Source organism: Myodes glareolus, chromosome 22, assembly GCF_982192425.1.
Source record: "Myodes glareolus chromosome 22, mMyoGla1.1, whole genome shotgun sequence".
Taxonomy (NCBI): domain Eukaryota; kingdom Metazoa; phylum Chordata; class Mammalia; order Rodentia; family Cricetidae; genus Myodes; species Myodes glareolus.
In genome coordinates, this window is record NC_142047.1 from 33,779,480 (window position 1) to 33,806,694 (window position 27,215).

Genomic DNA, 27,215 nt, shown 5'->3' on the forward strand with positions numbered 1-27,215 from the left:
AGGAGTGCCACTGATTTTTTGGAGTTGATCTTGTATCCTGCCACGTTACTAAAGGTGTTTATCAGCTGTAGGAGTTCTTTGGTAGAGTTTTTGGGGTCGCTTATGTACACTATCATATCGTCAGCAAATAACGAAAGTTTAACTTCATCCTTTCCAATTCGAATCCCCTTGATCCCCTTATGTTGTCTTATTGCTATTGCTAGAACTTCAAGCACTATATTGAAGAGGTATGGAGAGAGTGGACAGCCTTGTCGTGTTCCTGATTTTAGTGGAAAGGCTTTGAGTTTCTCTCCATTCAATTTGATGTTAGCTGTCGGCTTGCTGTATATTGCTTTTATTATATTTAGGTATGATCCTTGTATCCCCAGTCTCTCCAACACCTTTATCATAAAAGGGTGTTGAATTTTGTCAAACGCTTTTTCAGCATCCAATGAAATGATCATATGATTTTTTTCTTTCCGTTTATTTATATGATGGATTATATTGATAGATTTGCGTATGTTGAACCATCCCTGCATCTCTGGGATGAAGCCTACTTGATCATAATGGATGATTTTTCTAATGTGTTCTTGGATTCGGTTTGCCAGTATTTTATTGAGAATTTTCGCATCGATGTTCATGAGTGAGATTGGCCTGTAATTCTCTTTCTTGGTTGTGTCTTTGTGTGGTTTTGGTATTAGGGTGACTGTAGCTTCATAAAAGGAGTTTGGCAGTGACTTTTCTTTTTCTATATTGTGGAATACATTAAGGAGTATAGGTATTAGCTCTTCCTGGAAGTTCTGGTAGAATTCTGCATTGAAACCATCTGGTCCTGGGCTTTTTTTGGTAGGGAGATTTTTGATAACAGCTTCTAGTTCTTCACGACTAACAGGTCTATTTAGATTGTTCACCTGGTCTTGGTTCAACTTTGGTATATGGTACTTATCTAAAAAAATGTCCATTTCTTTTACATTTTCCAACTTTGTGGCATATAAACTTTCGTAGTAAGATCTAATGATTCTCTGTATATTTCCTCTGTGTCTGTGGTTGTGTCCCCCTTTTCATTTCTGATCCTATTAATTTGCAAGTTCTCTCTCTGCCGTTTGATTAGTTTGAATAGGGGTTTGTCAATCTTGTTAATTTTCTCCAAGAACCAGCTTTTTGATTCATTGATTCTTTGAATTGTTTTCTGTGTTTCTATTTTGTTGATTTCAGCCCTCAGTTTGATTATTTCCAGTCTTCTACTCCTCCTGGGTAAATCAGCTTCTTTTTTTTCTAGAGCTTTCAAGTGTGTTGTTAAGTCTCCAATGTGTGCTTTCTCTGTTTTCTTTAGGTGGGCACTTAGTGCTATGAACTTTCCTCTTAGCACTGCTTTCATTGTGTCCCATAGGTTTGAATACGTTGTGTCTTTGTTTTCATTATATTCAAGGAAGACTTTAATTTCTTTCTTTATTTCTTCCTTGACCCAGGGGTGATTTAGTAGTTGACTGTTCAACTTCCATGAGTTTGTTGGCTTCATGGGGGTACCATTGTTGTTGAATTCTAATTTTAATCCATGGTGATCTGACAAGACACAGGTGGTCACTAATATTTTTTTGTATCTGTGGAAGTTTGCTTTGTTACCAAGTATGTGGTCAATTTTCGAGAAGGTTCCATGAGCTGCAGAGAAGAAGGTATACTCTTTCCTATTTGGGTGGAGTGTTCTATAGATGTCTGTTAAGTCCATTTGATTCAGTACCTCCAGTAAATCTCTTATTTCTCTGTTAGATTTCTGTCTGTTTGACCTGTCCATTGGTGAGAGAGGAGTGTTGAAGTCTCCTACTATTAGTGTGTGTGGTTTGATGACTGCCTTGAGTTCTAGAAGAGTTTCTTTTACATATGTGGGTGCCTTTATATTAGGGGCATAGATATTCAAGATTGAGACTTCTTCCTGATGAATTGTTCCTGTTATGAGTATGAAATGTCCATCTCCATCTCTTCTGATTGATTTTAGTTTGAAGTCGATTTTGTTAGATATTAGAATGGCCACACCCGCTTGTTTCTTAGGTCCATTTGCTTGGAAAACCTTTTCCCAACCCTTTACTCTGAGTAGGTGTCTGTCTTTGTGGTTGAGGTGTGTTTCTTGTAGACAGCAGAATGTTGGATCCTGTTTTCGTATCCAATCTCTAAGTCTGTGCCTCTTTATAGGTGAGTTGAGACCATTGATATTAAGTGATATTAATGACCAGTGATCGATGAATCCGGTCATTTTTTTGGGTAGTAGCGTGTATGTGTTTTCCTTCTTTGAGTTGTGCTTGTGGAGGGTCGCTAAATGTCTGAGTTAATGTAGGCAGTGTTGGGAATGTTGGATTCCTTGGGTTGTGATTTTCCTTCTAGTATTCTCTGTAAGGCTGGATTAGTAGCTACGTATTGTTTAAATTTGTTTTTATCCTGGAATATTTTGTTTTCTCCGTTGATAGTGAACAATAGCTTGGTTGGGTAAAGTAGTCTGGGTTTGTATCCATTGTCTCTTAGTTTCTGCAGTACCTCTATCCAGGACCTTCTGGCTTTCATGGTTTCCATAGAGAAGTCTGGTGTAAGTCTGATAGGTTTACCTTTATAAGTTACTTGACCTTTTTCCTTTGCAGCTTTCAATATCCTTTCTTTAGTCTGAATGCTTTGTGTTTTGATTATTATATGACGAGGGGATGTTTTTTTCTGATCCAGTCTATTCGGTGTTCTGTATGCTTCTTGAACCTTCATAGGAATATCGTTCTTTAGGATGGGAAAGTTTTCTTCTATAATTTTGTTGAGTATATTTTCTGGACCTTTGAAATGCAATTCTTCTCCTTCTTCTACTCCTATTATTCTTAGATTTGGTTTTTTTATTGTGTCCCACAGTTCCTGAATGTTTTGTGATGAGAATTTGTTGGATTTGCTGTTTTCTTTGGACAGAGTGTTTAATTTCTCTATGGTGTCCTCAGAGTCTGAGATTCTTTCTTCTATCTCTTGTATTCTATTGGTTAAGCTTGTTTCTGAAGTCTCTGTTCATTTACCCAGATTTTCCATAGCCAGCCGGCCCTCGGTTTGTGATTTCTTCATTGACTCCATTTCAGTTTTCAAATCTTGAACTGTTTCTATTACCTGTTTGATTGTTTTTTCTTGGTTTCCCAGAATTTCATTTACGGATTTACTCATTTCTTCAAACTTTTTGGTATATTTCTCTTCCATTTCTTTACTCATTTCCTCAATTTTTTTGTTATACTTATCTTCCATTTCTTTACGGCAGATTTTCACCTCCTGTTTAAGTTCCTCTATTATTTTCATAAAGAAACGCTTAGAGTCGATTTCTTCTATTTCTTCTGGCGTAGGGTGTTCAATTCTTCTAGTTTCGAGCTCCCTGGATTCTGGCGATGTCATGTTGCCTTTCAGGTTGTTGGAGGAATTCTTGCATTGGCGCCTGCCCATCTCCCCCACTCTGGATGAAACTCCTCAGCACTTTCTGGATAGAACTCCTCAGCACTCTCTGGGTAGGACTTCACAGCACTCTCTGGATAGAGCTCCTCAGCCCTCTCTGGGAAGAACTGCTCAGCAGGGCAACAGGGCTAGCTGGTCTTCCCAGGACTCAGGAGACAAAGGGCCCGCAGCAGTGGGGGGAGGGGAGGGGTCCCTTGGAACACCAAAGACCCTGCTGCAGATGCTGGGGGGGGCTGTGCTCTCTTCCTGGGCAGCGGTGAGCACCCACTCACCTCTCTGGGAAGAACTGCTCAGCAGGGCAACAGGGCTAGCTGGTCTTCCCAGGACTCAGGAGACAAAGGGCCCGCAGCAGTGGGGGGAGGGGAGGGGTCCCTTGGAACACCGAAGACCCTGCAGCAGAAGCTGAGGGGGGGAGGGCTGTGCTCCCTTCCCAGACAGGCAGGCAGGCTGCCCAGGCTAGCACCCACTCACCTCTCTGGGAAGCTCAGTTAACCATTTTAAAGTTAGGGTTGTTGATACCCTTGGAAGTCCACCAACTGTTGTGTACTGATTATGTACAAACTGGACAGCCTTTGACTGTTTTGTTAATACTTTTTAATATTTTGCTCAAAAGAATTCTTTATATCATGGCTTGTTTCTGAGACTGGAGGAAAGTTAATCTGTGTTATTAATTGCTGTAACAAATCACACCCCCATAAATTCATTGCTATGCTAACCACATATGGTTTAATTTTCCTATTTGTCCTTCTGGCCATATAAGTTGAATATTTACCTCCTGAAGGGCCAATCTAGAAGCCAAGATTTTGGTGAAGTTATTGTTACCTCAGTAGCTGTGTTCATCAAGCAATCAATTTTAATGCCATTTGTATGCATTTTTTTGCTTTGATATCTGATCATTTATAGCAGTTCTCCCAAATACTTGTTTTCTAGTCTCTATTGAACATTTTGTTGTATCTATAGAAGATTTTCTGTCTTTGGTCACATCTAGAGCAGTGTGATTTTTAACAGCTGTTATTAAGTCTTTAATTGCTCTGTAGACAAGTTTCTCTAATGCTGAGAAGAAATGATTGAGCCAAATTTGACACTGAGGCCTGCAGAGGGGCCCCTAAGGGCATTTCCTGATGACAAAGGGTTACCTTGTCTGTAACTTGCTAATCTGCATTCGTGAGTCCAATCCCAGCCTTTGCCACACTTTTGGCATACTTCAGAAGGATGGGACATTCTGTTTGGATCATCTCTAGAAAAATCATTGTTTCTAAGAACATTTTGACAACAAATCCTTTTCATATGTCTCTGTTTACCACAACTGAAACATCAGCCATTTTGATTTTTCTTAAAATTTCTAAAAATTAATTCTTTTACCAAAGCAGCATCAAAAGTATTAGATTCAATATTAGCCATATTTCCAATCCATTCATCTGTGGGTGTTGATCTTGCATTTAAAGGTATAATTAAAAATTTCCTTTCTGAATATGCATTTTCAACAGTGAAAGCCTCGATTATTGCTTGGCTAACTTATGGATCTGATATCATTCTATTTGCAGCTGAAGTTAATCAGTGCGGACTTGTATAATTTTAGTAAATGACTCAGCTGCTATATTATAATGAATCAAATGTGATGACCCAATGTAAACCTTCTGTCCAAATTATTATACTGGATTACAATCAACTTCTGCATAGCCTTAGGGATGATGTCCATCACCAGGTGGTTGTTCTATGTAGTAACTGCATAAACTAAGGTGCAGAGGGCCACGAGACTGTACAGCACTGACATCTAATATTTAACACATTGACCAACTCGATGTAGTTGGAGAGTCTTACTTGGCAAACTCACCACACCAGGTGTTATTGGAACCTCTTCTTGGCTGGTTGTTTTCTGTCTGTAGCTTTCTTAGATACCACTGCTATGTCTCCCTAATAGGAACAGCTGTGGTGTTCTTTCCACAGCCCTTTGGTGGTGTGTGTTACACTTATTGGGCACACATACAACTGTAGATGATCTAGAGGATGATTCTTCTTAAGTTATATAATATTGATGAATAGAAATAATAATTGTCAGCCACAAAGCCAGCTAACTTTAGACTTCAGAGCAGATTCAAAGCAGGCTGGTTGCCCCAAGAGACAAATACACAAGGTCATTTTCCCAGGTGTTACTATGTTGATTTAAAGCTTAAACTTAAAACAGCTTTAGTCTGCACAGTCTGCACATAGTCCCAGTCTCAGTCTCAAGGTCCAGCTAATTGATTGTTATTGTTAAGTCTTGATGTCCAATGTCATTTTCTGTCTGGGAGCCCTCATGAACTTGGAGATACATGCATGGGTCACTGTGACATTCCTAATCTGAGAGATACTATGAGACTTATGTTTTGATTTTGAGTAGGGCCCTGTTAAACAACCCACAATTGTCCAGAGTTTGGCTGTGAGTCAGGGAGACAGCATAGAAGAGGAAAGACAGCACAGAGGAGAGGGCTAAGAGACAGCAGAGAACAAGAAGGCAGAGAGAGAGAGAGAGAAACAGAGAGAGACAGAGACAGAGAAAGACAGAGAGAGAGCGAGAGAGAGAGAGAGAGCAAGCAGTGGGCAGTGATGTAAGAAGGCAGAGAGCTAAAGAGAGCTAAGGACAGGGCAGAAGCAGAGAGGCAGAGAGAGAAATGACACAGAACTAATTAGGGAGAAGCTGCTGGATAGAGCACTGGGAGAAGAGCAAGACAGATCTTTATGAAAGGATTTTTCTAGATGAAATAAAGAGAAAGTTGCCATCAGAAAGCCTCTGTGCTTCTTCGTGTTTTTTCCCCCCTCAGATAAAAAAGGTCTAACTATTAGATAGGTAAGAACTTCTCCTAAGCTATCCCCTCATGATGTAGGTGAGCCTTGTTTCTATGTGTTGCTTTCATTGGTTAATTAATAAAGAAACTGCTTGGCCTGATAGGTCAGAACATAGGTAGGTGGAGTAGACAGAACAGAATGCTGGGAAGAAGGGAAGTGAGGCAGACGCTATAGCTCTCCTCTCCAAGATGGATGCAGGTTAAGATCCTTCCTGGTAAGCCACCACGCTACACACATTAATAGAAATGGGTTAATCAAGATGTGAGAGTTAGTCAATAAGAGGTTGGAACTAATGGGCCTAGCAGTGTTTAAAAGAATACAATTTGTGTGTTGTTATTTCGGGTGTAAAGCTAGCTGTGTGCGAGCTGGGCGGGAATGCAGCCTGCCGCTCCTTTTACAGAGAAAGAGACAGATTACAGATAGTTATAGATTAAAAGAAATAAAGGAAAATAAGCTACGTAAAAATGGAAAATTCACAGAGTCTGGATTATGTACATTGTGTTTTCTTTAAAATTTTTGATTGTGAAGGAGCTAAGTACAGAGAGACCTTTCATTATATGGGCTGCCAAGCTAAACCAGAATGGATATAAGGGTATTATGACTTCCAAATTTGGGTCTAAGGATATGATGCTTTGGAGAGGGTCTTCTTTTGTTTTCACAGAGGATGAGACCCTGTGGATTGTTTCTATCCCAATGTGGTATGATAGACCACGTCCTCCTGAAAGGTTGCTGTGAACACCCTCAAGAAATTACTTCATTCAACTGCCAGCTGAGATGAACCTAGCACACAGGTTATCATGAAGGACCTGATTAACAGCACCCCTATTCAGCAGGAAGAAGTTTGGAGAGAAATAACTACACCCATATTCCCAAATATGGTTTATAAATGTTCTTTTACATTTAAAGGGGGATATGATATAGATATGAATAATTTGCATTGGTATGGATTTTAAGGTCAACTTTGTTATATGTATATGTACTTCTGCTCTTGATTAAGGTATTGTGAATGTGTTGTTCATTTACAAATGTAATGTATAATTAGGAAATATAGGTTGTTAATGGATAATCATCAATAATAGTCAAGCCTGTAGTCATGTTAGATTTTCTAGATATATAGAGATATATTTCAGATAGGCATTCTTCACATCTTTCAAAGACTACAAAATATGGCATTTAATGTTTTAATAACTTAGGGATTTTCATGACAATGAGGCACGTCTGCTCCTGGCAGCACCAATCTACTTCAAGAGGAAGATGGGAGCTTCCATCCAGAGGGCCTTCGGAGTGGTGAGTTGATTCGGGCCCGCGGCAGGGGCCCGGCAAGGAGGAGCTAGGACTTTCCCCGACCCCATAGACTCCCAGGTCAGCCTGCTCTGCTGGCTCCACCCTGCTAGCTTCCCCGCCAGCCTTCCCAGCTTCCATCCAGAGGGCCTTCGGAGTGGTGAGTTGATTCGGGCCCGCGGCAGGGGCCCGGCAAGGAGGAGCTAGGACTTTCCCCGACCCCATAGATTCCCAGGTCAGCCTGCTCTGCTGGCTCCACCCTGCTAGCTTCCCCGCCAGTCATCCCAGCTTCCATCCAGAGGGCCTTCGGAGTGGTGAGTTGATTCGGGCCCGCGGTAGGGGCCCGGCGAGGAGGAGCTAGGACTTTCCCCGACCCCATAGACTCCCAGGTCAGCCTGCTCTGCTGGCTCCACCCTGCTAGCTTCCCCGCCAGTTATCCCAGCTCCCATCCAGAGGGCCTTCGGAGTGGTGAGTTGATTCGGGCCCGCGGCAGGGGCACGGCGAGGAGGAGCTAGGACTTTCCCCGACCCCATAGACTCCCTGGTCAGCCTGCAGTGCTGTTTCCACCCTGCTAGGCTCTCCCGCCTGCCATCCCAGCTTCCATCCAGGTACAAATTTCTATATTTCTCCCCTCCCACTGAGGCCATAAAATTTCCCCAGTTCAGCTGCCTTGCACACTGGGCCTGCTCTGTAGGGGCATCCCGGAAAGAGGGAGTGCCTGTGCTTCAATACCCTGCCTGGGGAAAGGTAGGCATTCTATCAGTGAACTCCCTGCCCAACAAGGGAACCTGACCCGATACCAGAAGTTCCAATAGAGAGCATTTGATCGAAGAGATGGGCAGACGCCAAGGCAAGACCTCCTCCAACAATCTGAAAAACAACATGAAAATATCAGATCCCAACGACCCTACAACAGAAGGATTTGAACACTCTAACCCAGATGAAGTGGAAAAAAGTGCCATTATGAAAGCAATAGAGTCCCTTAAACAGGATATGAATAACTCCCTTAAGGAACTGGTGGAGAAGTATAACAAAAAGTTTGAAGAAATGAGTATAGAAATGGATGAGAAATATAACAAAAAGTTTGAAGAAATAAGTAAATCCGTGAGTGATACCCTGAGAAACCAAAAAAAAACAATCAAACAAGTAAAGGAAACAGTCCAAGAATTGAAAACTGAAATGGAGGAAATGAAGAAAACACAAAACAAGAACCGGCTGGATATGGAAAACCTAGGTAAACGAGCGGAGACTACAGAATCAAGCATAACCAATAGAATAAAAGAGATAGAAGAACGAATCTCAGAATCTGAAGATACCATAGAGAAAATAAATGCTCTGGTCAGAGAAAACGGCAAATCCAACAAATTCTCTTCACAAAACATTCAGGAAATCTGGGACACAATAAAAAAAACCAAATCTAAGAATAATAGGGATTGAAGAAGGAGAAGAACTGCAGATCAAAGGCCCAGAAAATATATTCAACAAAATTATAAAAGAAAACTTTCCCAACCTAAAGAACGATATTCCTATGAAGGTTCAAGAAGCATACAGAACACCGAATAGATTGGATCAGAAAAAAACATCCCCGCGCCATATAATAATCAAAATACAAAACATATATATTAAAGAAAAAATTTTAAGAGCTGCAAAGGAAAAAGGTCAAGTAACTTATAAAGGTAAACCTATCAGGCTTACACCGGATTTCTCTATGGAAACCATGAAAGTCAGAAGATCCTGGATAGAGGTACTGCAGAAACTAAGAGACCATGGATGCAAACCCAGACTAATATACCCAGCCAAGCTATTGTTCACTATCAACGGAGAAAACAAAATATTCCAGGATAAAAACAAATTTAAACAATACGTAGCTACTAATCCAGCCTTACAGAGAATATTAGAAGGAAAATCACTACCGAAAGAATCCAACATTCCCAACACGACCTACAATAACTCGAACATCTAGCGACCATTCACAAGCACAAATCAAAGAAGAAAAACACATACACTCTACTACCTAAAAAAAAAAAAATGACCAGAGTCAACAACCACTGGTCATTAATATCACTTAATATCAATGGACTCAATTCACCTATAAAGAGGCACAGACTTAGAGATTGGATACGAAAACAGGATCCAACATTCTGCTGTTTACAAGAAACACACCTCAACCACAAAGACAGACACTTACTCAGAGTAAAGGGTTGGGAAAAGGTTTTCCAAGCAAATGGACCTAAGAAACAAGCGGGCGTGGCCATTCTAATATCTAACAAAATCGACTTCAAACTAAAATCAATCAGAAGAAATGGAGATGGACATTTCATACTCATAACTGGAACAATTCATCAGGAGGAAGTCTCAATCCTGAATATCTATGCTCCTAATATAAAGGCACCCACATATGTAAAAGAAACTCTTCTAGAACTCAAGGCGGTCATCAAACCACACACACTAATAGTAGGAGACTTCAACACTCCTCTCTCACCAATGGACAGGTCAATCAGACAGAAACCAAACAGAGAATTGAGAGACCTATTGGAGGTATTGAATCAAATGGACTTAACAGACATCTATAGAACACTCCACCCAAATAGGAAAGAATATACCTTTTTCTCTGCAGCTCATGGAACCTTCTCGAAAATTGACCACATACTCGGTAACAAAGCAAACTTCCACAGATACAAAAAAAATATTAGTAACTACCTGTGTCTTGTCAGATCACCATGGACTAAAATTAGAATTCAACAACAATGCTCCCCCCAGGAAGCCAACAAACTCATGGAAACTGAACAGTCAACTACTAAATCACCCCTGGGTCAAGGAAGAAATAAAGAAAGAAATTAAACTCTTCCTTGAATTTAATGAAAACAAAGACACAACATACTCAAACCTATGGGACACTATGAAAGCAGTGCTAAGAGGAAAGTTCATAGCACTAAGTGCCCAATTAAAGAAAGCGGAGAAAGCACACATTGGAGACTTAACAGCACACTTGAAAGATCTAGAAAAAAAAGAAGCTGATTCACCCAGGAGGTCTAGAAGACTGGAAATAATCAAACTGAGGGCTGAAATCAACAAAATAGAAATAGAGAAAACAATCCAAAGAATCAATGAATCAAAAAGCTGGTTCTTGGAGAAAATCAACAAGATTGACAAACCCCTATCCAAGTTAATCAAACGGCAGAGAGAGAACATGCAAATTAATAAGATCAGAAATGAAAAGGGGGACATAACCACAGACACAGAGGAAATTCAGAGAATCATTAGATCTTACTATGAAAGTTTATATGCCACAAAGTTGGAAAATGTAAAAGAAATGGACATTTTTTTAGATAAGTACCATATACCAAAGTTGAACCAAGACCAGGTGAACAATCTAAATAGACCTGTTAGTCGCGAAGAATTAGAAGCTGTTATCAAAAACCTCCCTACCAAAAAAAGCCCAGGACCAGATGGTTTCAATGCAGAATTCTACCAGAACTTCCAGGAAGAGCTAATACCTATACTCCTTAACGTATTCCACAATATAGAAACAGAAGAGTCACTGCCTAACTCCTTTTATGAAGCTACAGTTACCCTAATACCAAAACCACACAAAGACACAACCAAGAAAGAGAATTACAGGCCAATCTCACTCATGAACATCGACGTGAAAATTCTCAATAAAATACTGGCAAACAGAATCCAAGAGCACATTAGAATAATTATCCATTATGATCAAGTCGGCTTCATTACAGAGATGCAGGGCTGGTTCAACATACGCAAATCTATCAATGTAATCCATCATATAAATAAACTGAGAGAAAAAAACCATATGATCATCTCACTAGATGCTGAAAAAGCATTTGACAAAATTCAACACCCATTTATGATAAAGGTGTTGGAGAGACTGGGGATACAAGGATCATACCTAAATATAATAAAAGCAATATACAGCAAGCCGACAGCTAACATCAAACTGAATGGAGAGAAACTCAAAGCCTTTCCACTAAAATCAGGAACGCGACAAGGCTGTCCACTCTCTCCATACCTCTTCAATATAGTGCTTGAAGTTCTAGCAATAGCAATAAGACAACATAAGGAGATCAAGGGGATTCGTATTGGAAAGGATGAAGTGAAACTTTCGTTATTTGCTGACGATATGATAGTTTACATAAGTGACCCCAAAAACTCTACCAAAGAACTCCTACAGCTGATAAACACCTTTAGTAACGTGGCAGGATACAAGATCAACTCCAAAAAATCAGTGGCCCTCCTATACACAAAGGATAAAGAAGCAGAGAGGGAAATCAGGGAAGCATCACCTTTCATGATAGCCACAAACACCATAAAATATCTTGGGATAACTCGAACCAAGGAAGTGAAAGACCTATTTGACAAAAACTTTAAGTCTTTGAAGAAAGAAATTGAGGAGGATACCAGAAAATGGAAAGACCTCCCCTGCTCTTGGATTGGGAGAATCAACATAGTAAAAATGGCAATTCTACCAAAAGCAATCTATAGATTCAATGCAATCCCCATCAAAATCCCATCAAACGTCTTCACAGACCTTGAGAGAACAATAATCAAGTTTATATGGAAAAACAAAAAACCCAGGATAGCCAAAACAATCTTATACAATAAAAGAACTTCTGGAGGCATTACCATCCCTGACTTCAAACTCTATTACAGAGCTACAGTATTGAAAACAGCTTGGTATTGGCATAAGAACAGAGAAGTCGACCTATGGAATTGAATAGAAGACCCAGATATTAACCCACAAACTTATGAACACCTAATTTTTGACAAGGGAGCTAAAGGTATACAATGGAAGAAGGAAAGCATCTTTAACAAATGGTGCTGGCATAACTGGATGTCAACCTGTAAAAAAATGAAAGTAGATCCATATCTATCACCATGCACAAAAATCAAGTCCAAATGGATTAAAGACATCAACATTAATCCGTCCACTTTGAACCTGATAGAAGAGAAAGTGGGAAGTAGTCTCCAAGATTTAGGCACAGGAGGCCTCTTCCTAAGTAGGACCCCAGCAGCACAGACAATAAGAGAAACAATGAATAAATGGGATCTACTGAAACTGGGAAGCTTCTGTAAAGCAAAGGACACTGTCAGTAAGACAAAAAGGCTGCCTTCTGACTGGGAGAAGATCTTCACCAACCCCTCATCAGACAAAGGTCTGATCTCCAAAATATACAAAGAACTCAAGAAACTAGGCACTAAAACTCTAATTAACCCAATTAAAAAATGGGGTACTGAACTTAACAGAGAATTCACAACAGATGAACTTCGAATGGCCAGAAGACACTTAAGGTCATGCTCAACCTCCTTAGCGATCAGGGAAATGCAAATCAAAACCACTTTGAGATACCATCTTACACCTGTCAGAATAGCTAAAGTCAAAAACACCAACGATAGCCTATGCTGGAGAGGATGTGGGGTGAGGGGAACACTCATCCATTGTTGGTGGGAATGCAAACTCGTGCAGCCACTGTGGAAATCAGTGTGGCGGTTTCTCAGGAAACTGGGAGTCAACCTCCCTCAGGACCCATTAATTCCTCTCTTGGGAATATACCCTAAAGATTCCCTAACATACTACAAAAGCATTTGTTCTATTATGTTCATAGCAGCACTATTTGTAATAGCCAGAACCTGGAAACAGCCGAGGTGCCCCTCAATAGAAGAATGGTTAAAAAAGGTGTGGAACATATACACATTAGAGTTTTACTCAGCGGTAAAAAACAATGACATCTTGAATTTTGCATGCAAATGGATGGAAATAGAAAACGCTTTACTGAGTGAGGTAAGCCAGACCCAAAAAGAGGAACATGGTATGTATTCACTCATAAGTGGATTCTAACCATAATTAAAGGTCTTTGAGCCTATTATTCGTGATCCTAGAGAAGCTAAATAAGAAGATGAACCTGATGAAGGTTATTTAGCTATCCACCAGGAGGTAGGAAATAGACAAGAGTCCCAGGTAACCTCGGGTGCATGGGGGGGTGGGAGGGTCGATGGAAGGGGAGAGGGTTAGAGAGAAGGGAGTAGGGGAGGAACGGGGAAAGCTTGGTGGCCGGGGATGGGGGCAGGGAGGGAGGAAGGATGAATATGGGATCAGGGAAGAATATATTTCAACTAAGGGAGCCATTTTAGGGTTTACAGGAGACTTGATTATATATGGGATCCCAGGTCCAAGGAGAGATCCCCCAGATTGCTCTCTGGACAGAGGAGAGGGTGCCTGAATCGGCCGTGGCCCATGACCATACTGAAGTATATTTTGCTTATCACCATAGATCCTTCATCTGGCGAAGGACGGCGATACAGTCGGAGACCCACATTGGATCACCGGACTGAGCCCCCCGAGGTCCAAATGAAGAACAGAAGGAGGAAGAACATGAAAAACGAAATCAGTACTGCGAGGGATGCTATCACCCACTGATACAAGGGAACGGATCTGATGAGAGTTTACCAAGGCCAGTTGGACTGGGACTGAACGAGGACGTGATCTAACCAGATTCTCGGAATTTGGCCGGATTCTCTGACTGTGGCTGGCCCGAAGTCTTTCTGAAAAGCCATTGACTATGACATTGGGACCTGTTTCCTCTACATATACTGGATTTTGGGGATCCAGTCTGTTTGGACACTCACCTTCCTGGACCTGGAGGGAGGGGGAAGGAACTGGAACTTCCCACAGGGCAGGAAACCCTGACTGCCCTGGGGGACGAAGAGGGAGGAGGAGGGGGAGTGGGGGGAGTGGGAGGGTGTTGGGAGGGGGGGCGGAAATGGAAACTTTTATAATTTAATAAAATTTACTTAAAAAAAAAAGAGGAAGATGGGCAATGAAAAGGCTCCTTATCGAGTTTAATAGCCATTTGGGCAAGAAACTGCTCTTCCCTGGACTGATGCATAAACTGGACTCAAAGAACCCACAGAGAGAGGACTGCTAAACTTGCCTAAAGGTGAGATGGTCTTTCGAGGTTCCTGATTCATGAAAGAGTCTGCGAGACATTCTGCAGGACACAGCAGGTAGTGACTGAACTGTCTTTTAATTTTCCTGCTTCATGGAAATGTTGGCTGGATACTATGGGCCTTTGGGCTGAAGATGGATGCCCCAATGGTACAGAGGAACTTTGGGTGACTATATAAGCAGCGAGATGTCTCTGTCATTTCTAGAGTTTGGAAGTGACTTATTTCTTGTTTACTTAGGTAATATTATATCCTTCTGGAGTCTTTGATGGAGTTGAAGAATGGTTAGTTATAGTTTTCCTTCGTTATGATAAAAGATAAAGTAGACATAAATATTGTAACTAATTCTTGCTTGATAACTGTTTTGTTACATGCAATTATACTATGTTAAAGTTAAAGCCTTTCTTTTTTGTTTAAACAGAAAAAAGGGAAATGATGAAGGAGGGTTATCTGTCTATGTGTTACTTTCATTAGTCAATAAAGAAACTGCCTTGGCCTGATAACTCAGAACATAGGTAGGCAGAGTAGACAGAACAGAATGCTGGGAAGAAAGAAAGTAAGGCAGTTACCATGCTTCTCCTGCCCAAGATAGGCGTGGGTTAGAATCCTCTCAGTAAGCCACAGCCTCGTGGTGCTACACTGATTACTAAACATGGGTTAATCAAGATGTGAGAGTTAACCAATAAGAGGCTGAAACTAATGGGCCAAGCAGTGTTTAAAATGAATACAGTTTCCGTGTAATTATTTCGGGGGTAAGCTAGCTGGGATCCAGTCAGGAAGTGACCAGCTCCTTCCTTCTACAACCTCATTCGTGAATTTTCTTTGCATAGCCTGATGCTGACTTCTGGGAGCTGTATCCCTCAATAGTTAGCAATAATAAAGTTGGTTTTATAATAACCTTGGACCACTCCCCTTGAATTTCATTATGCAATGGTGTGGTACGTTCTACTCTAAATTCCTCTGTCTTTGTGTGAATATTTCTTAGTTTCATTAGTAAGTCTTTCTAAGGCTTGTATTTTATCATTCAAATTTTTATTCTCATTAATAAATGTTTCGAAGGCTTGTGTCTTATCACTATTAAGTTTTTCTGAAGCTTTTATCTTATCAATAGTAAGTCTTTCTAAGATTTTCTTCCTATCATTCCAATTTTCACAGTTATCAAACTATTTTTTAAGGATAAAACATGAATTACAAATGGAGAGTAATTGAAATTAGTATAATGTCAATCCCAACCCTGTGGTTTATGCCCTCATTTATTTTTTTCCCCTTATCAAGTCATCCAGAGTAGCACTACGGTTCCTAACTCTCTACACTGTGGTAGGAAATGTTCCCCATCCCCTTTTAAAATCTGAATTCCTCCTCTAAGAATTCCCAGATCTGTCACCAGATATGATCATCTTTCGCATTGTCCCCAGCAGCAGCTAGGGCGATAGCAGAGCTGAGCAGGGAATGGATAGCCGCTCTAGCAGCAGCACTGTGGGGGGTGATTAGTGGGGTCCTCAGGAAGTCACACTAGCAGGACTGATGCTAGGGTTGTCCTGTGCTGCCATTGTGTTTCATGGGCCAGGCTGAAGGCACCTGGAGCTGCTTATGGGCAGCAGTGGCAGTAGTGAGTGGGAGTCAAGGTGGCTGGGCTCTTCGGGGTTGGGTGCAGGAGAGGGCATCCGAAGAAAGCATGCAGAGCAAGAAGTGAGTACATGGGGCCTGCAGTGGGCAACCAACTCCAGAGACATTTGAGCCTATGGGCAGGCAGTAGCCGGAGGCTCCTGTGGAAAGATTTCAACAGAAAAACCGCAGACACGTGTAGAGGGTCTGTGTGGAGGATACAAAGTTGGCCTCAGTGGACAGATGTCTGTTCATCACTTTGGTGTGGTTTAATAATGCCACTCATTGGGTGCCAGCTATAGCATTTACCTAAACTGTTCTAGTATTAATTAAAAACTCAGGAGTCAGAAATTCAGATAAAAATCTGATATTCTAAGAAACAATGGAGAGGCAATCAGCTGACTCTATGTTGGATCAGCAGCCTAATATTGGAATACACATACAGTATATTGGGAATACAGAGATGCTGGGCTCAATCATAGGCCAATAAGTTAGGACAGACAAAATGTTCACAAAATCACAAAAGCAGAATTTCACGTTTACAAAGCCATTTACCTAAGGGTCAGCCAATTAGAAAAGGCAGCACATTTACAATAGTAAGATTAGGACACATTTGGTGTTGTTTGCTGATGACCAGTGTGACAGGTTTTACTACCTCATGCCTTACCATCTCTAGGGTTGGAACCCCACTTGTGACAGGCTTTACAGTTTCATGTTTTATGGTCCCTAAGGCAAAAGTTTTATCTCTAGCTTTACTTATGGAAGTTCAAGTAAACTTTTAGTAAACATTGGTGTCAGGCTAGATCTAGGCAAAGAATTTAACTCTTTCATGTTATATACAAACTCATGTATATATCTAACATCTATCAATATATGCATATATGCAATTGAGATCAGTGTATGCATATATCACAGGCTTATCTTTAACTCTTAAGCTCATGAAATCCTTCTGCCTGGTCTTCCAAACAGCTCAATCACATGTGTCTCCCATACATCTGAGCTTGTAGCTTGTGATGATTATAGTTATGGACATATGGACTCTCTAAGACATCAGGGCTCTGGCAAATCACTTGTTTTGTAAGCTACTTATAGATGAGCATACTTAGTTCTTGTTAACAGATAGACATGGGATTTTGACACCCAATCACCTCTAGTGTCTCAATGTTCCCAAACATCTGAAGTGGAGACAGGTTGTTGAATCCAGGATCTTACATGTGTGAGACAAGTGTTCTATCACTCAACTCTATTTCCAGGATATATATTTTAATTTGTAGTGGAATTTCTTTCCTGCCCTGTCCCACAGACAGTACCAACAAAACACACAGAGGTTTATATGAATTATAAACTTTTTGGTCCATTATCTCAGGCTTTTTATTAACTATCTCTTACAACTTAAATTAGCCCATACTTTTTATCTATGTTAGCCCTGTGGTTTGTTACCCTTTATCAGTAAGGCGTTCTCATCTTGCTTCCTCTGCATCTGGGTGGCAACTGTAGACTGAGCCTTTCCTTTCCTAGAATTCTCCTAGTTTGGTCGCCCTGCCTATACTTCCTGTCTGACTACTGGCCAATCAGTGTTTTATTAAACCAATACAAGTAATGAATTTTTACAGTGTACAAGAGCATTATCCCACAGCACCTTCCCCTTTTTCTTTTCAAAACAAGAACTGAACCTGACCAACAACTCAGTATCCAATGTTCCTTTGCAAGTAAAGCTGTGTGAACAAAAGGGTCCGCTGCATGGTCACACTAGCTCCTGGGGCCACTAAGATGCATGGAGAGGCAGGAAAGATGGAGTATCAAAGCATTTTTCATTTAAAAATATTTTATTAGTGTTTATTTTTATCTTCTTTTGTTCTTCTTTAGCTTTCCCTTGGAGGAGGGATGGTGCAAGCCTGAGGAGCAGATATGTAGAGACTAGGAGATGAGTGAGATTGGAATGCATGGTTTGGGGTCCCAAAGAACCAATTAAAAACAAAAGAAGAAGAAAAAAGAGGAAAAAAGGAAAACAGAGAAATGCTTACATGAGAGTTGGAACAAATAAAAATGAATAAATAGGTCGTATACCATCCAGATGACCCCATATGTTCTCAACCCCACATTTTTCTTGACATAGGGCACTAAAGCTCTGTGTGTTTCTCCCGAGCCCCCTTTAGCTCCTGGATCTTCTGTGGCAGAGTCTTTGTCCAGAACTGCAGCTTCCTGGCCTTCAGAGCTCTGCCCACAGAAGGATAGATGTCCAGATGCAGGTACTGCTCATCATAACCCAACTCAGGCCAGTAGGGGAGACCCTCACTGTTGGGGTTCCTGTGGAGGTGACAACAGGGGAGGGTGAGGTCACTATGATCCAAAGCCTGGTTCCCCAATTTGTGCCAGGGTAGTGGATGAGCAGGCTGAGGACCTGAGGTGACACATGAACTAGTGTTGTACTGACATAGCATATAAGGGTCACCCACCAGTGTCTGGTCCATCTGAAGCCAGGGAAGATGTCTAGTTTTGTGTTCCTTTTCAAAGGGAAAGTCTAAAGAACAGTACCAGAATACTGGGACTCAGCCACCAGGACTCTGTGAGATGAGTAGTGACAGAAAACTAGACAGTGTCTGCCTAAGTGTGCCCTGGGTCGGAGAGGACTGTGACAGAAATAAGGACCCATGCATTCTAATGAGGTACTTCCACCTGAATGGACACACAGCCATAAGGAGGTTGAGGGCAGGGCATGTTCTTACCCATGCCTTGCAAAGTTGGCCCAGTACTTCATCATCCTCCTGTTCAGCAACTTCTCCTCCTCAGTGAAGTCAACTGCAGAGAGAAAGGAACAAGGATCCAAGTCCTAGCTACCTTATGCAGGTGCTAACTCAGGCTCTACTATGCCAGTCACAGCCTGACCTTGAGCCCTAGGCCTGGTGTATACTCTACTCTTTTCCCTCAGCACTCAGAACCCAGCATCCTTCCAAGCCTCTACTTGAATTCTCTCAGGTTCACTCCTACCCCAGTGTGCTCTTATTCTTTCTAGCACAAGCTAGATTAGGAAAGGTTCATATTCTAATCTTGGTATAGGTTGTTGTTTTCAGCTCAGAAAAGATGAACACTTGATCCCATTCTCTCCCAGAACCTCACTTTCCTCAACTGGACTGTAAACGTATCAATCTCTCTGAAAGTCATCTGGGGTTCCATTCAGCTCAAGGAAAACAAGGAAGATTTACCTTTCAAGCCCCAGAAGTAGGAGCCAAAGATAAAGGCAACATGATCACCATGGTCAGCCCTCACATGGGATGGCCTGATATCCTTATGTTTGATGTAGCTGGGCTGGTGCTGGAACTCATAGAAGTAGACAGGAGCGTGGGACCCTGGGGGTGAGGACACATGATGACATAATGCTTTCTCACACCGAGCTTTTCTGCCTAAACTTTGGTGACAAGGAACCTTATTCTAAACTTATCTGGAATCACAGCTGAGCTGTGATTTCTACACTGGAATCACAGTTGAGCTGTGATTTCTACGCTGAAGCTTTGGCTATGGAATACATTTTGCTCAACACTGACCCCAGAGTTCTTAGATGAGTAGTTTTGACAAGACACCAAGTGTAACTGACATGTTTTTTCTCTCTTTTCCTGGATAAAGAGTCACTCTTTTAATAAGGCATAAGGATTTACCGAGGTCAGTGTCTTCTGGTGCCTGATATCAGAAACTTGGTGAATGCATGAGCTAGGTCTGGGCACTACATAGCTCACAAGGAACTCACAGTTCTAGAGCTCTCTGTGTCTTGGTCTTGTTAAAGATGTACTCACGCTGAAAATGTGCTACTTGGAGTGCAGGGATCACAAACATGACATCTTCCATCAACTCTCTGAACTGTGCTTGCAGAGTCTGGGGGTCCTCCACATCCCCCATGTACTCTTCCATCAGCAGGTCACTCCATTCAGGAGACAGCATCTACACCAGGAGGAATCAGAAAGAGTGTTGCAGGGCAGGCCCTTGCATAGATAGGCAGTAGCCTCTTAGTAAAGAATGTGGCCTGGTTTGAGACAGGAAGTATGGAGAAAGATATAAGCTTTGGGTGAGTAACACAGAAACACACATAGACCTTAGTCTTTATTATTGGGTGTGGCATTTGAGAAGAATATTTAGGACCCCCCTTAATCTAGACAGGATTCAAAGTCTCTCACCATCTGTGCTGCTGTGCTCTTCAGAACAGCTGCTGCGTTCTCTCTGGTTATGTTCTTTATGACAGGATCAAGGCCCTTCATCTGAAAGGCAGAGGAGAGTCTTAAGTATAGGGTGGGTTGGACCGAGATTAGAGTATTTCTGAATTACCAACACCCTCCTCTTGAGTTTAGGTCCCCAGGAGCTTAAAACCAGGTCTTACCAAAGGGATTCCCCAACCACACTCATCACTGTCAATACCAATGATGCTGGGGACATGGTGAAAATCCTCAGAGGCCAACAGCTCTCGAGGGTGCCTAGGTAGGAACGTCCCATCTATCACACCAGGGATCAACCGGAAGACCTATGGGGCATTAAGGGTCAGTGCAGAAGATCAATCACATAAATATTTTGATACCCACTGAATACTCACATTATTTCACCATTTCATGTCTCAACTCAGGATGCTATGATCACTCCAGAAGAAACTAAACATCAAAATTAGCCTATTTGTTATTTCTACACACAGTCCTAAAACGACAGTAAACTATGGAGACAAGCTAAGTGGTTCCAGTAGTAAGGGCTGGCTATCCCATGTGTTGGTGACCAGGTCCTCCAAGCCACACAATTCTCCCAACCTGGTTGATAGCCAGAATCTCTGGTTCAGTCTTCTCTCGGAGGCAGTGCACCATGGCCTCTGAGTCCTTGGCCTCACATCCTGATAAGTTGGCTACTGTCTGTTAAGAAAAAAAAATCAGTGGTTGATTCATCCTTCCCATCATTGAACAGAGTTTCTTGATTTCAAGTCTCTGTCATCACCCCTAAATACCACATCCTGTTGTTTGTTGTGTAAAAAAGGACTTAAGTGGAATTGTTCACTTTTTTGCTTAGAGGTTATAAACAGGGACTATTCTACCTGCATATTTGTTTTCTAGCTGTTGTATTGTTTGTTTTTGTGTGTGGTACTCATGTGTGGTAACAGGTACGGTATGCCATGTTTTGCCTGTGAAGGTCAGAGATCACACTTGGGTGTCACTTGTCACCTTACCTCCTGTTTGCATTTGTCCAGTTTAGCTGGACAGTGACCTTCCAGGGATTCTACTGTCCCTGTTTCCAATCTCTGCATAGGAGCACTGGGTTAGCTGTCACATAGCACCACCTCTAGCCTTATGTGAACTCTGGGCATTTGAACCTGGGGACTCACACTAGCATAGCAAGTATTTTTACCAGCTGGCCCTTACCCTCAATACATGTGTCTTGGATAAGTCTTTTTGTCAAATTGACACAAGTCAGGGTCATCTGAAAAGAGGAACTTCAACTGAGAAAAATGCCTCTATCAGATGGATCCCAAGGCAAACCCAGGTACTTTTCAGATAAATGACTGATACTGGAGGGCCCATCACATAGCGGGGAGTGCTACCCATAGGCAGGAGTCCTGGGTTGTATAAGAAAGCAAACCGAGGAAGTCATGGGGAACAAGGCAGTAAGCAGTGTTCCTCCCAGGTCTGTGTTTCAGTTCTGTCCTCCATTGACCTGCCTGAGTGTCTCCTATCATGTCCCTTCAAGATGGACTATAAACTGGAAGATGGAAGATGAAATTAATCTTTTTCTTTGCAAGTAGCTTATGGTCATGGTCTTCATCACAGCAATAAGGAGCAATGTAGGAAACCATGAATACATGGTTATGCCAATGATGGAAGCCACTGGGCACAGCTTTTCTATCCTATGTCATACTCAGCATACATAAAGCAGAGGGGATGGATTGTAAATTTTATGTCTCTCAGATATTATTGGCAAGAAGCTATTTCCATAATCCTTCTTTCCCTACTTAACAGAATATTAGAGAAAAGAGGCAAGGGCTGAAGCAGCAAAGTAAGGACTGAGATTGTAGAGGACACTCACTCTGTAGACCATCTCGGGTGTGTCAGAGATAAGGTCAGGCAGCAGGGCCACTCCACTCTGCATGATGGCTCTGTGGAAGAGTCCTTTGGACATGGGGGACACAACATGTGAAGACACACTCGTTCCTCCTGCTGATCCACCAAATATAGTGACCTGGCCAGGGTTGCCTCCGAAGTAGGCAATATTCTGCTGGACCCAGCGTAGGGCAGCCACTTGGTCCAGGTAGCCCCAGTTGCCTGTGGCGTGCTGGTCTCCAGTGCTGAGAACGGTCAAGAACAGGAATTACACATCTATTCAAGTTCTATTTAGACCCAATTGTCCTTTCCAGTCCCAGGATTACCTGAAGAAGCCGAGGATACCCAAGCGATACTGGATCGAGACCATTATTATATTCTCAGTAGCAGTTAGTTTGGACCCATCATTCATGGAAGCCATTCCTACAACCAGTCCTCCACCATGGATCCATACCATCACCTGGAGAAATCAACAAGGATGCCAGGAGGCCCACACTTAGCTCAAGCTCAACTGGACTGCCTACTATATTATCATCTGCCTTGCCTCTATGCAGGTCGATGTACACACTGATCTCCTCAGGCTTTCTGGACGTGGTCCACTGATAGAACACTCTAGGCCTATAAACATATTTGTAGTCCCACTTCCCCATCAGGAAATCCCAGCATAGATTAACGACTCTATATCTAATGCAATATCATCATCACTCTCAGATCCATCAAAGTGGAGCAAACAGGAGCGTCTCCAAGTGTGTATATACTGATTGTTAATCAGAAGAGGCATCAGTCCCATTGGGGCAACAGATAATCTGCAGCTAAAAATTTTGGTGATGTCAATATGCAGCCCTTTAGCACCCTCCAGAGTGGATCTACCAGGTTCAAATTGAATTCCTGATTTAATCAAAGACCTAGAGTCTCTTACCTCTGAGTCACACACCCAGGTTTAAGCAGCTCAACATCAAGCTTGACCTCCTTCTTGATCCCAGTAAATTAAGACTACTAATCAGGATCTAAACTACAAGGGAGCTCAGAATTACTTTGTCCCTTCCAGTCTTCCAGAGGAAAAAAAAAACATACTCTTCCCAGTTGACACAGTCTGACACTCACAGGTAAGTTCGAACCTTCACGGGCATGAGCTGGTGTGTAGATGTTGAGATACAGGCAGTCCTCAGACATCGATGTAGGAGGCACAATCAGATTCATCTCCTTCGCACCCATTAAACTCATTATATCAGTCTGTGGACACCTGGAGAACATGGAAGACAGTCCCAGACATGGGATGATCAAAGTTAAACCTTCGTCCGAATTGTCTCTCAGGCACATTCCATGATTTCCTGCGAACATCTGAAGTCCCTTCCTACCAAGGTAAAGGCCACCAGTTCTGGGGAAGTGGGGATGGAGCAATACTTTTAGGGAGGCCTCTGGTTGGGTAGTAACACCCTGAGGGCTAGAATATGGGGACTGCTGCCATCCTCTATGAGATGGTCGCCTTCCTGTACTGACTTTCATCCATTCTGTGCTATTTAAATCCTGGTGTGGGGATTGGTTTGACTGTCACAATGTGGAATCAGCTGGGAAACGATTCATAAGGAGGGAGTGTCTTGATCAGTGGTTTTCAAACTTCCTAATGGCACACTAGTAGAGTTCCACACGGTGTAGTGACCCCCAACCATGAAATTATATTTTTGCGACTTCACAAGTGTTTTTGCTACTGTTATGAATACTAATGTAAATGTCTGACATGCAGGGTATCTGGATGTGACCTCTGGGGTTTGGGATCCATGGGTTGAGAACCATTAGTCTACAGCCTGTTTGCCTTTGGGCAGGCCTGTAGCAAATTATCTTGATTACCTTCATTGAGATAGGAATACCTGACTATTGTAGGAGGTGCCATTCCCTGGGAAAGGGTCTCTGAACTGCCATCTCTCACAACACTCTATAGTTCAGGGGCCTCAGGGAGACCAAATCGCAGTGACCCTACAGGTGTCTTGATAATGGGAATTCCCAGGAAGGTGTAGACACAAATTTTACTGTCTTTCACATGGACAAAGCTTCCTCTCACCTGCCCCGTGTGTGGTCCTGATGGGGCTGGCTGAGTCCTGGCCTGTAGGTGGAGAGATGCCACATGCGGAAGATAACCTAGGTGCTCTCAGTTCAGCTGTGGGATGTGGAGATGAGGCCTTCTCAGTTACCTGGGGCTGCAAATCTTGTCCACTGGCCCTCATGAAAATTCACAGGGCACTATTCTAATCAACAAAGTGACAGGCTAAGAGCCACAACAACAGTAAACAGAACGCAGAATCCTGCTCAGGCAGGATTTTGTGCCTTCAGGGGTGTAGGTGTGGAAATTTGGGTGGGTGGGGGCAAATCTCTTATTGCAGGAGAACTGAGGAGAGCCAATAACCAATAAGCTGGGCACAACCACTGCTGCAGGTTCAGCTTCTTCCCTGCCTTCTTGGATAGACAGAACATGACATCTGAAGTCCTTCTGGAATGCCAGGATCCCTGTCCTTGAACACTGAGTCACCATAGGGCAAATATCCAATAAGCAGGATATTTAATAGGCAACCCCTTTGTAGGGTTGGAACACCAAGTTGAGAACCACTGGTCTAGATCCCGTTTGTCAGTGGGCAGGCCTAGGGCAAATTATCTTGATTACATTTATTCTGAGAGGAATACCTGACCATTGTAGTAGGAAACAATCTCGGGAAGGGGATTCTGAATTGTAAGAATAGAGAGAGTAAGGAGAGTTTTAGCATGCATGTGTCCTTTAGGCTATGTTCCTGATTGTGGATGTGATGTGATCCACTTCCTTAAGCTTCTGCCTCTGTGGTTTCCACCTATGGATGATTATAACCTGGTATTGAGACCCATAGTAAAATCTTTCATCACTATGTTTCTTTTGTCATGATACTCTACTATAGCCAAAGAAAATAAATTCAACCTTTTGGGCACTGGGGTTCAGTGCCCACATAGGGTCTATAGAAATGAATGGACACTACCACAGGGTAGTGAGATTCTTCATCTCACTTCAGACTCTCATGGTACCTCATTCTTCCATATTGTCTCCAGTGGAAAGCTTGTGCACCTGTTCCTTAACCAATGGCACCTGGACAGTGGATGGTCACAGTGACCGTGAAGAATGGCCTTAGTCTCTGCTCCTCACTGCAGTACCTGCAGCTAAGTTCCTGCAGGTGCCAAGCTCTGACCCAGGAGCTTGGTACCCTTGTTCCTCTCTAATCCTTAGCACATTCCTCTGAAAACTGCATGAGAGATGCCCTCAGGACAGACAGAACACTGCTGTAGAGCTGAGATGGAGGAAGCACAGTAGTGTGGCCCAGAGCTCAGGCCTGATGCTCCCTGGGCCCCAGAACTTACATGGCCGGATGGGAGGTCCCATCTCTCACACCACTCCCTGCACCCCAAAACTTACATGGCTGGCTCAGAGGTTGCATCTCTCACACCACTCCATGGCTCAGGGGGCTCAGGTGGTGCAAAGCGCAGTGGTCCCACAGGTGGCTTGGCAAAGGGAATCCCCAGGAAGGTGTGGACACCAACATCACTGTCTTTCACATGGACGAGGCTTCCTCTCACCTGCCCTGTGTGTGTGTTCCTGATGGGGCTGGCTGAGTCCTGGCCTGTAGGTGGAGAGAAACCATCGGTTGTCACCACACTGGGGAATTCCTACCTCACTGTGGTACATGGGAAGGTAAGCTGGGTCCTCTCAGTTCAGCCGTGGCATGTGGAGATGAGGCTTTCTGTATTTCCTAGGGCCAGAAACCTTGTCCTTTGACCCTCTTAAAAATTGTCAGCAAAGTGACAGGTTCAGAGCTACTTGGGATTATGAAGGAACTATTGCCATTATTCAAGGTCAGTAGAAACTCCACCCATAACCACACATGGAGGAGGGACATGTCCCTCCAGCTCTTTTGTCCCTTCTGGCTCCCCATCTTAGACATCTGAGCCTCTATGTGACACATGGCCCATCCTATGGGCTTTGGTGTGGGCATTAGCGGGCGCTCAAATCCACACTGTCATCTGTCACTTCCACCAGCTCCTTCCTCCCTGGTTCCTTCCCTCCCACAAGTTCAGCCTGACTTTGCAGACTGGGATGGCTCTGATCCTGGTCCCCTCTGCTCCCTTAGACAGTCTCACCATGCACATGGAGGAGGAGAAGCAGATGCCAATAGACCACAGCAAATAGCCAGCCAGGAAGTCTATCGAGCGGCATGGTTGAATCCCAGGCAGAAGTCTGTGTTGCTACAAGATGTCAGTCTCTCAGCAACAGGAGACAGAATAGGTAGGCATTGCCCAGGCAGGAATTTATACCTCTCGGGGTGTAGAGGTGGAAATTTAGTTGAACTGGGCAAAGTTCTTATTGCAGCACAACTGATAAGGCAGAAGCCAACAGGGAATCAATAGCCAGCAGGCAAGACAAAGCCACTCTTCAGTTTCTCCTCCTTCCCTGGACTCTTGGATAGACACGGCACGGCATCTGAAGTCCTTCTGGAATGCCAGGATCCCTGTCTTTGAACATGGAGTCATGATCCCCAGCCTTTTTATTCAACCAACCCAATGTGGGTATGGGAGAGGAGGTCAGGGAGCAGAAAGCTGTAACAGGAGAAGCCATGGGGCTTCCGTGAGTAGGAACACACTCATGATTCCACAGACGGAGAGAAGTAAGGGCAGGAGCTCTAAGTGTGACCTCATCCTCATGACACCTCTGTGCTGCCAAGGCTCCTAAAATAATGGGAGCGTCCTCAGGTCCCTTGTCCCTTATGGTGATCTTAGAATATGCAGGTCCCTTCCCTATTAGGTTGTGCTGGTTTCACTGGTAGAAACTGGATTGCTGACTCTTCTGCCTGTGTGTGCAGCAGTTCAGTAACGTCTTCTGTCCCTAGTGTGCTTGTTCTCAACATCCCTAATGTTATTCCTTTAATCCAGTTTGTCATGTTGTGGTGACCCCTAAACAAAATTAGTTTCATCTCTACTTCATAGCTGTAATTTTCCTACTGTAATGAATTGTAATGTAAATATCTGATATGCAACCCC

At 42.8% G+C, this 27,215-nt stretch overlaps 1 protein-coding gene across 1 annotated transcript; it reads right to left on the bottom strand.

Moving 5' to 3' along the window:
• Positions 1–17,914: 17,914 nt before the first annotated feature.
• Positions 17,915–26,492, bottom strand: LOC148118503 (liver carboxylesterase-like). Its single transcript, XM_087900691.1, has 12 exons — positions 26,319–26,492; positions 25,597–25,801; positions 23,271–23,409; positions 22,493–22,626; positions 22,153–22,411; positions 20,889–20,987; positions 20,474–20,614; positions 20,274–20,354; positions 19,896–20,040; positions 19,311–19,454; positions 18,834–18,906; positions 17,915–18,414 (listed from the first exon to the last, which is right to left on the bottom strand). The coding sequence occupies exons 1-12, from the start codon at positions 26,392–26,394 to the stop codon at positions 18,228–18,230; spliced, it is 1,683 nt and encodes a 560-aa protein (XP_087756817.1). The 5' UTR covers positions 26,395–26,492; the 3' UTR covers positions 17,915–18,227.
• Positions 26,493–27,215: the final 723 nt, after the last annotated feature.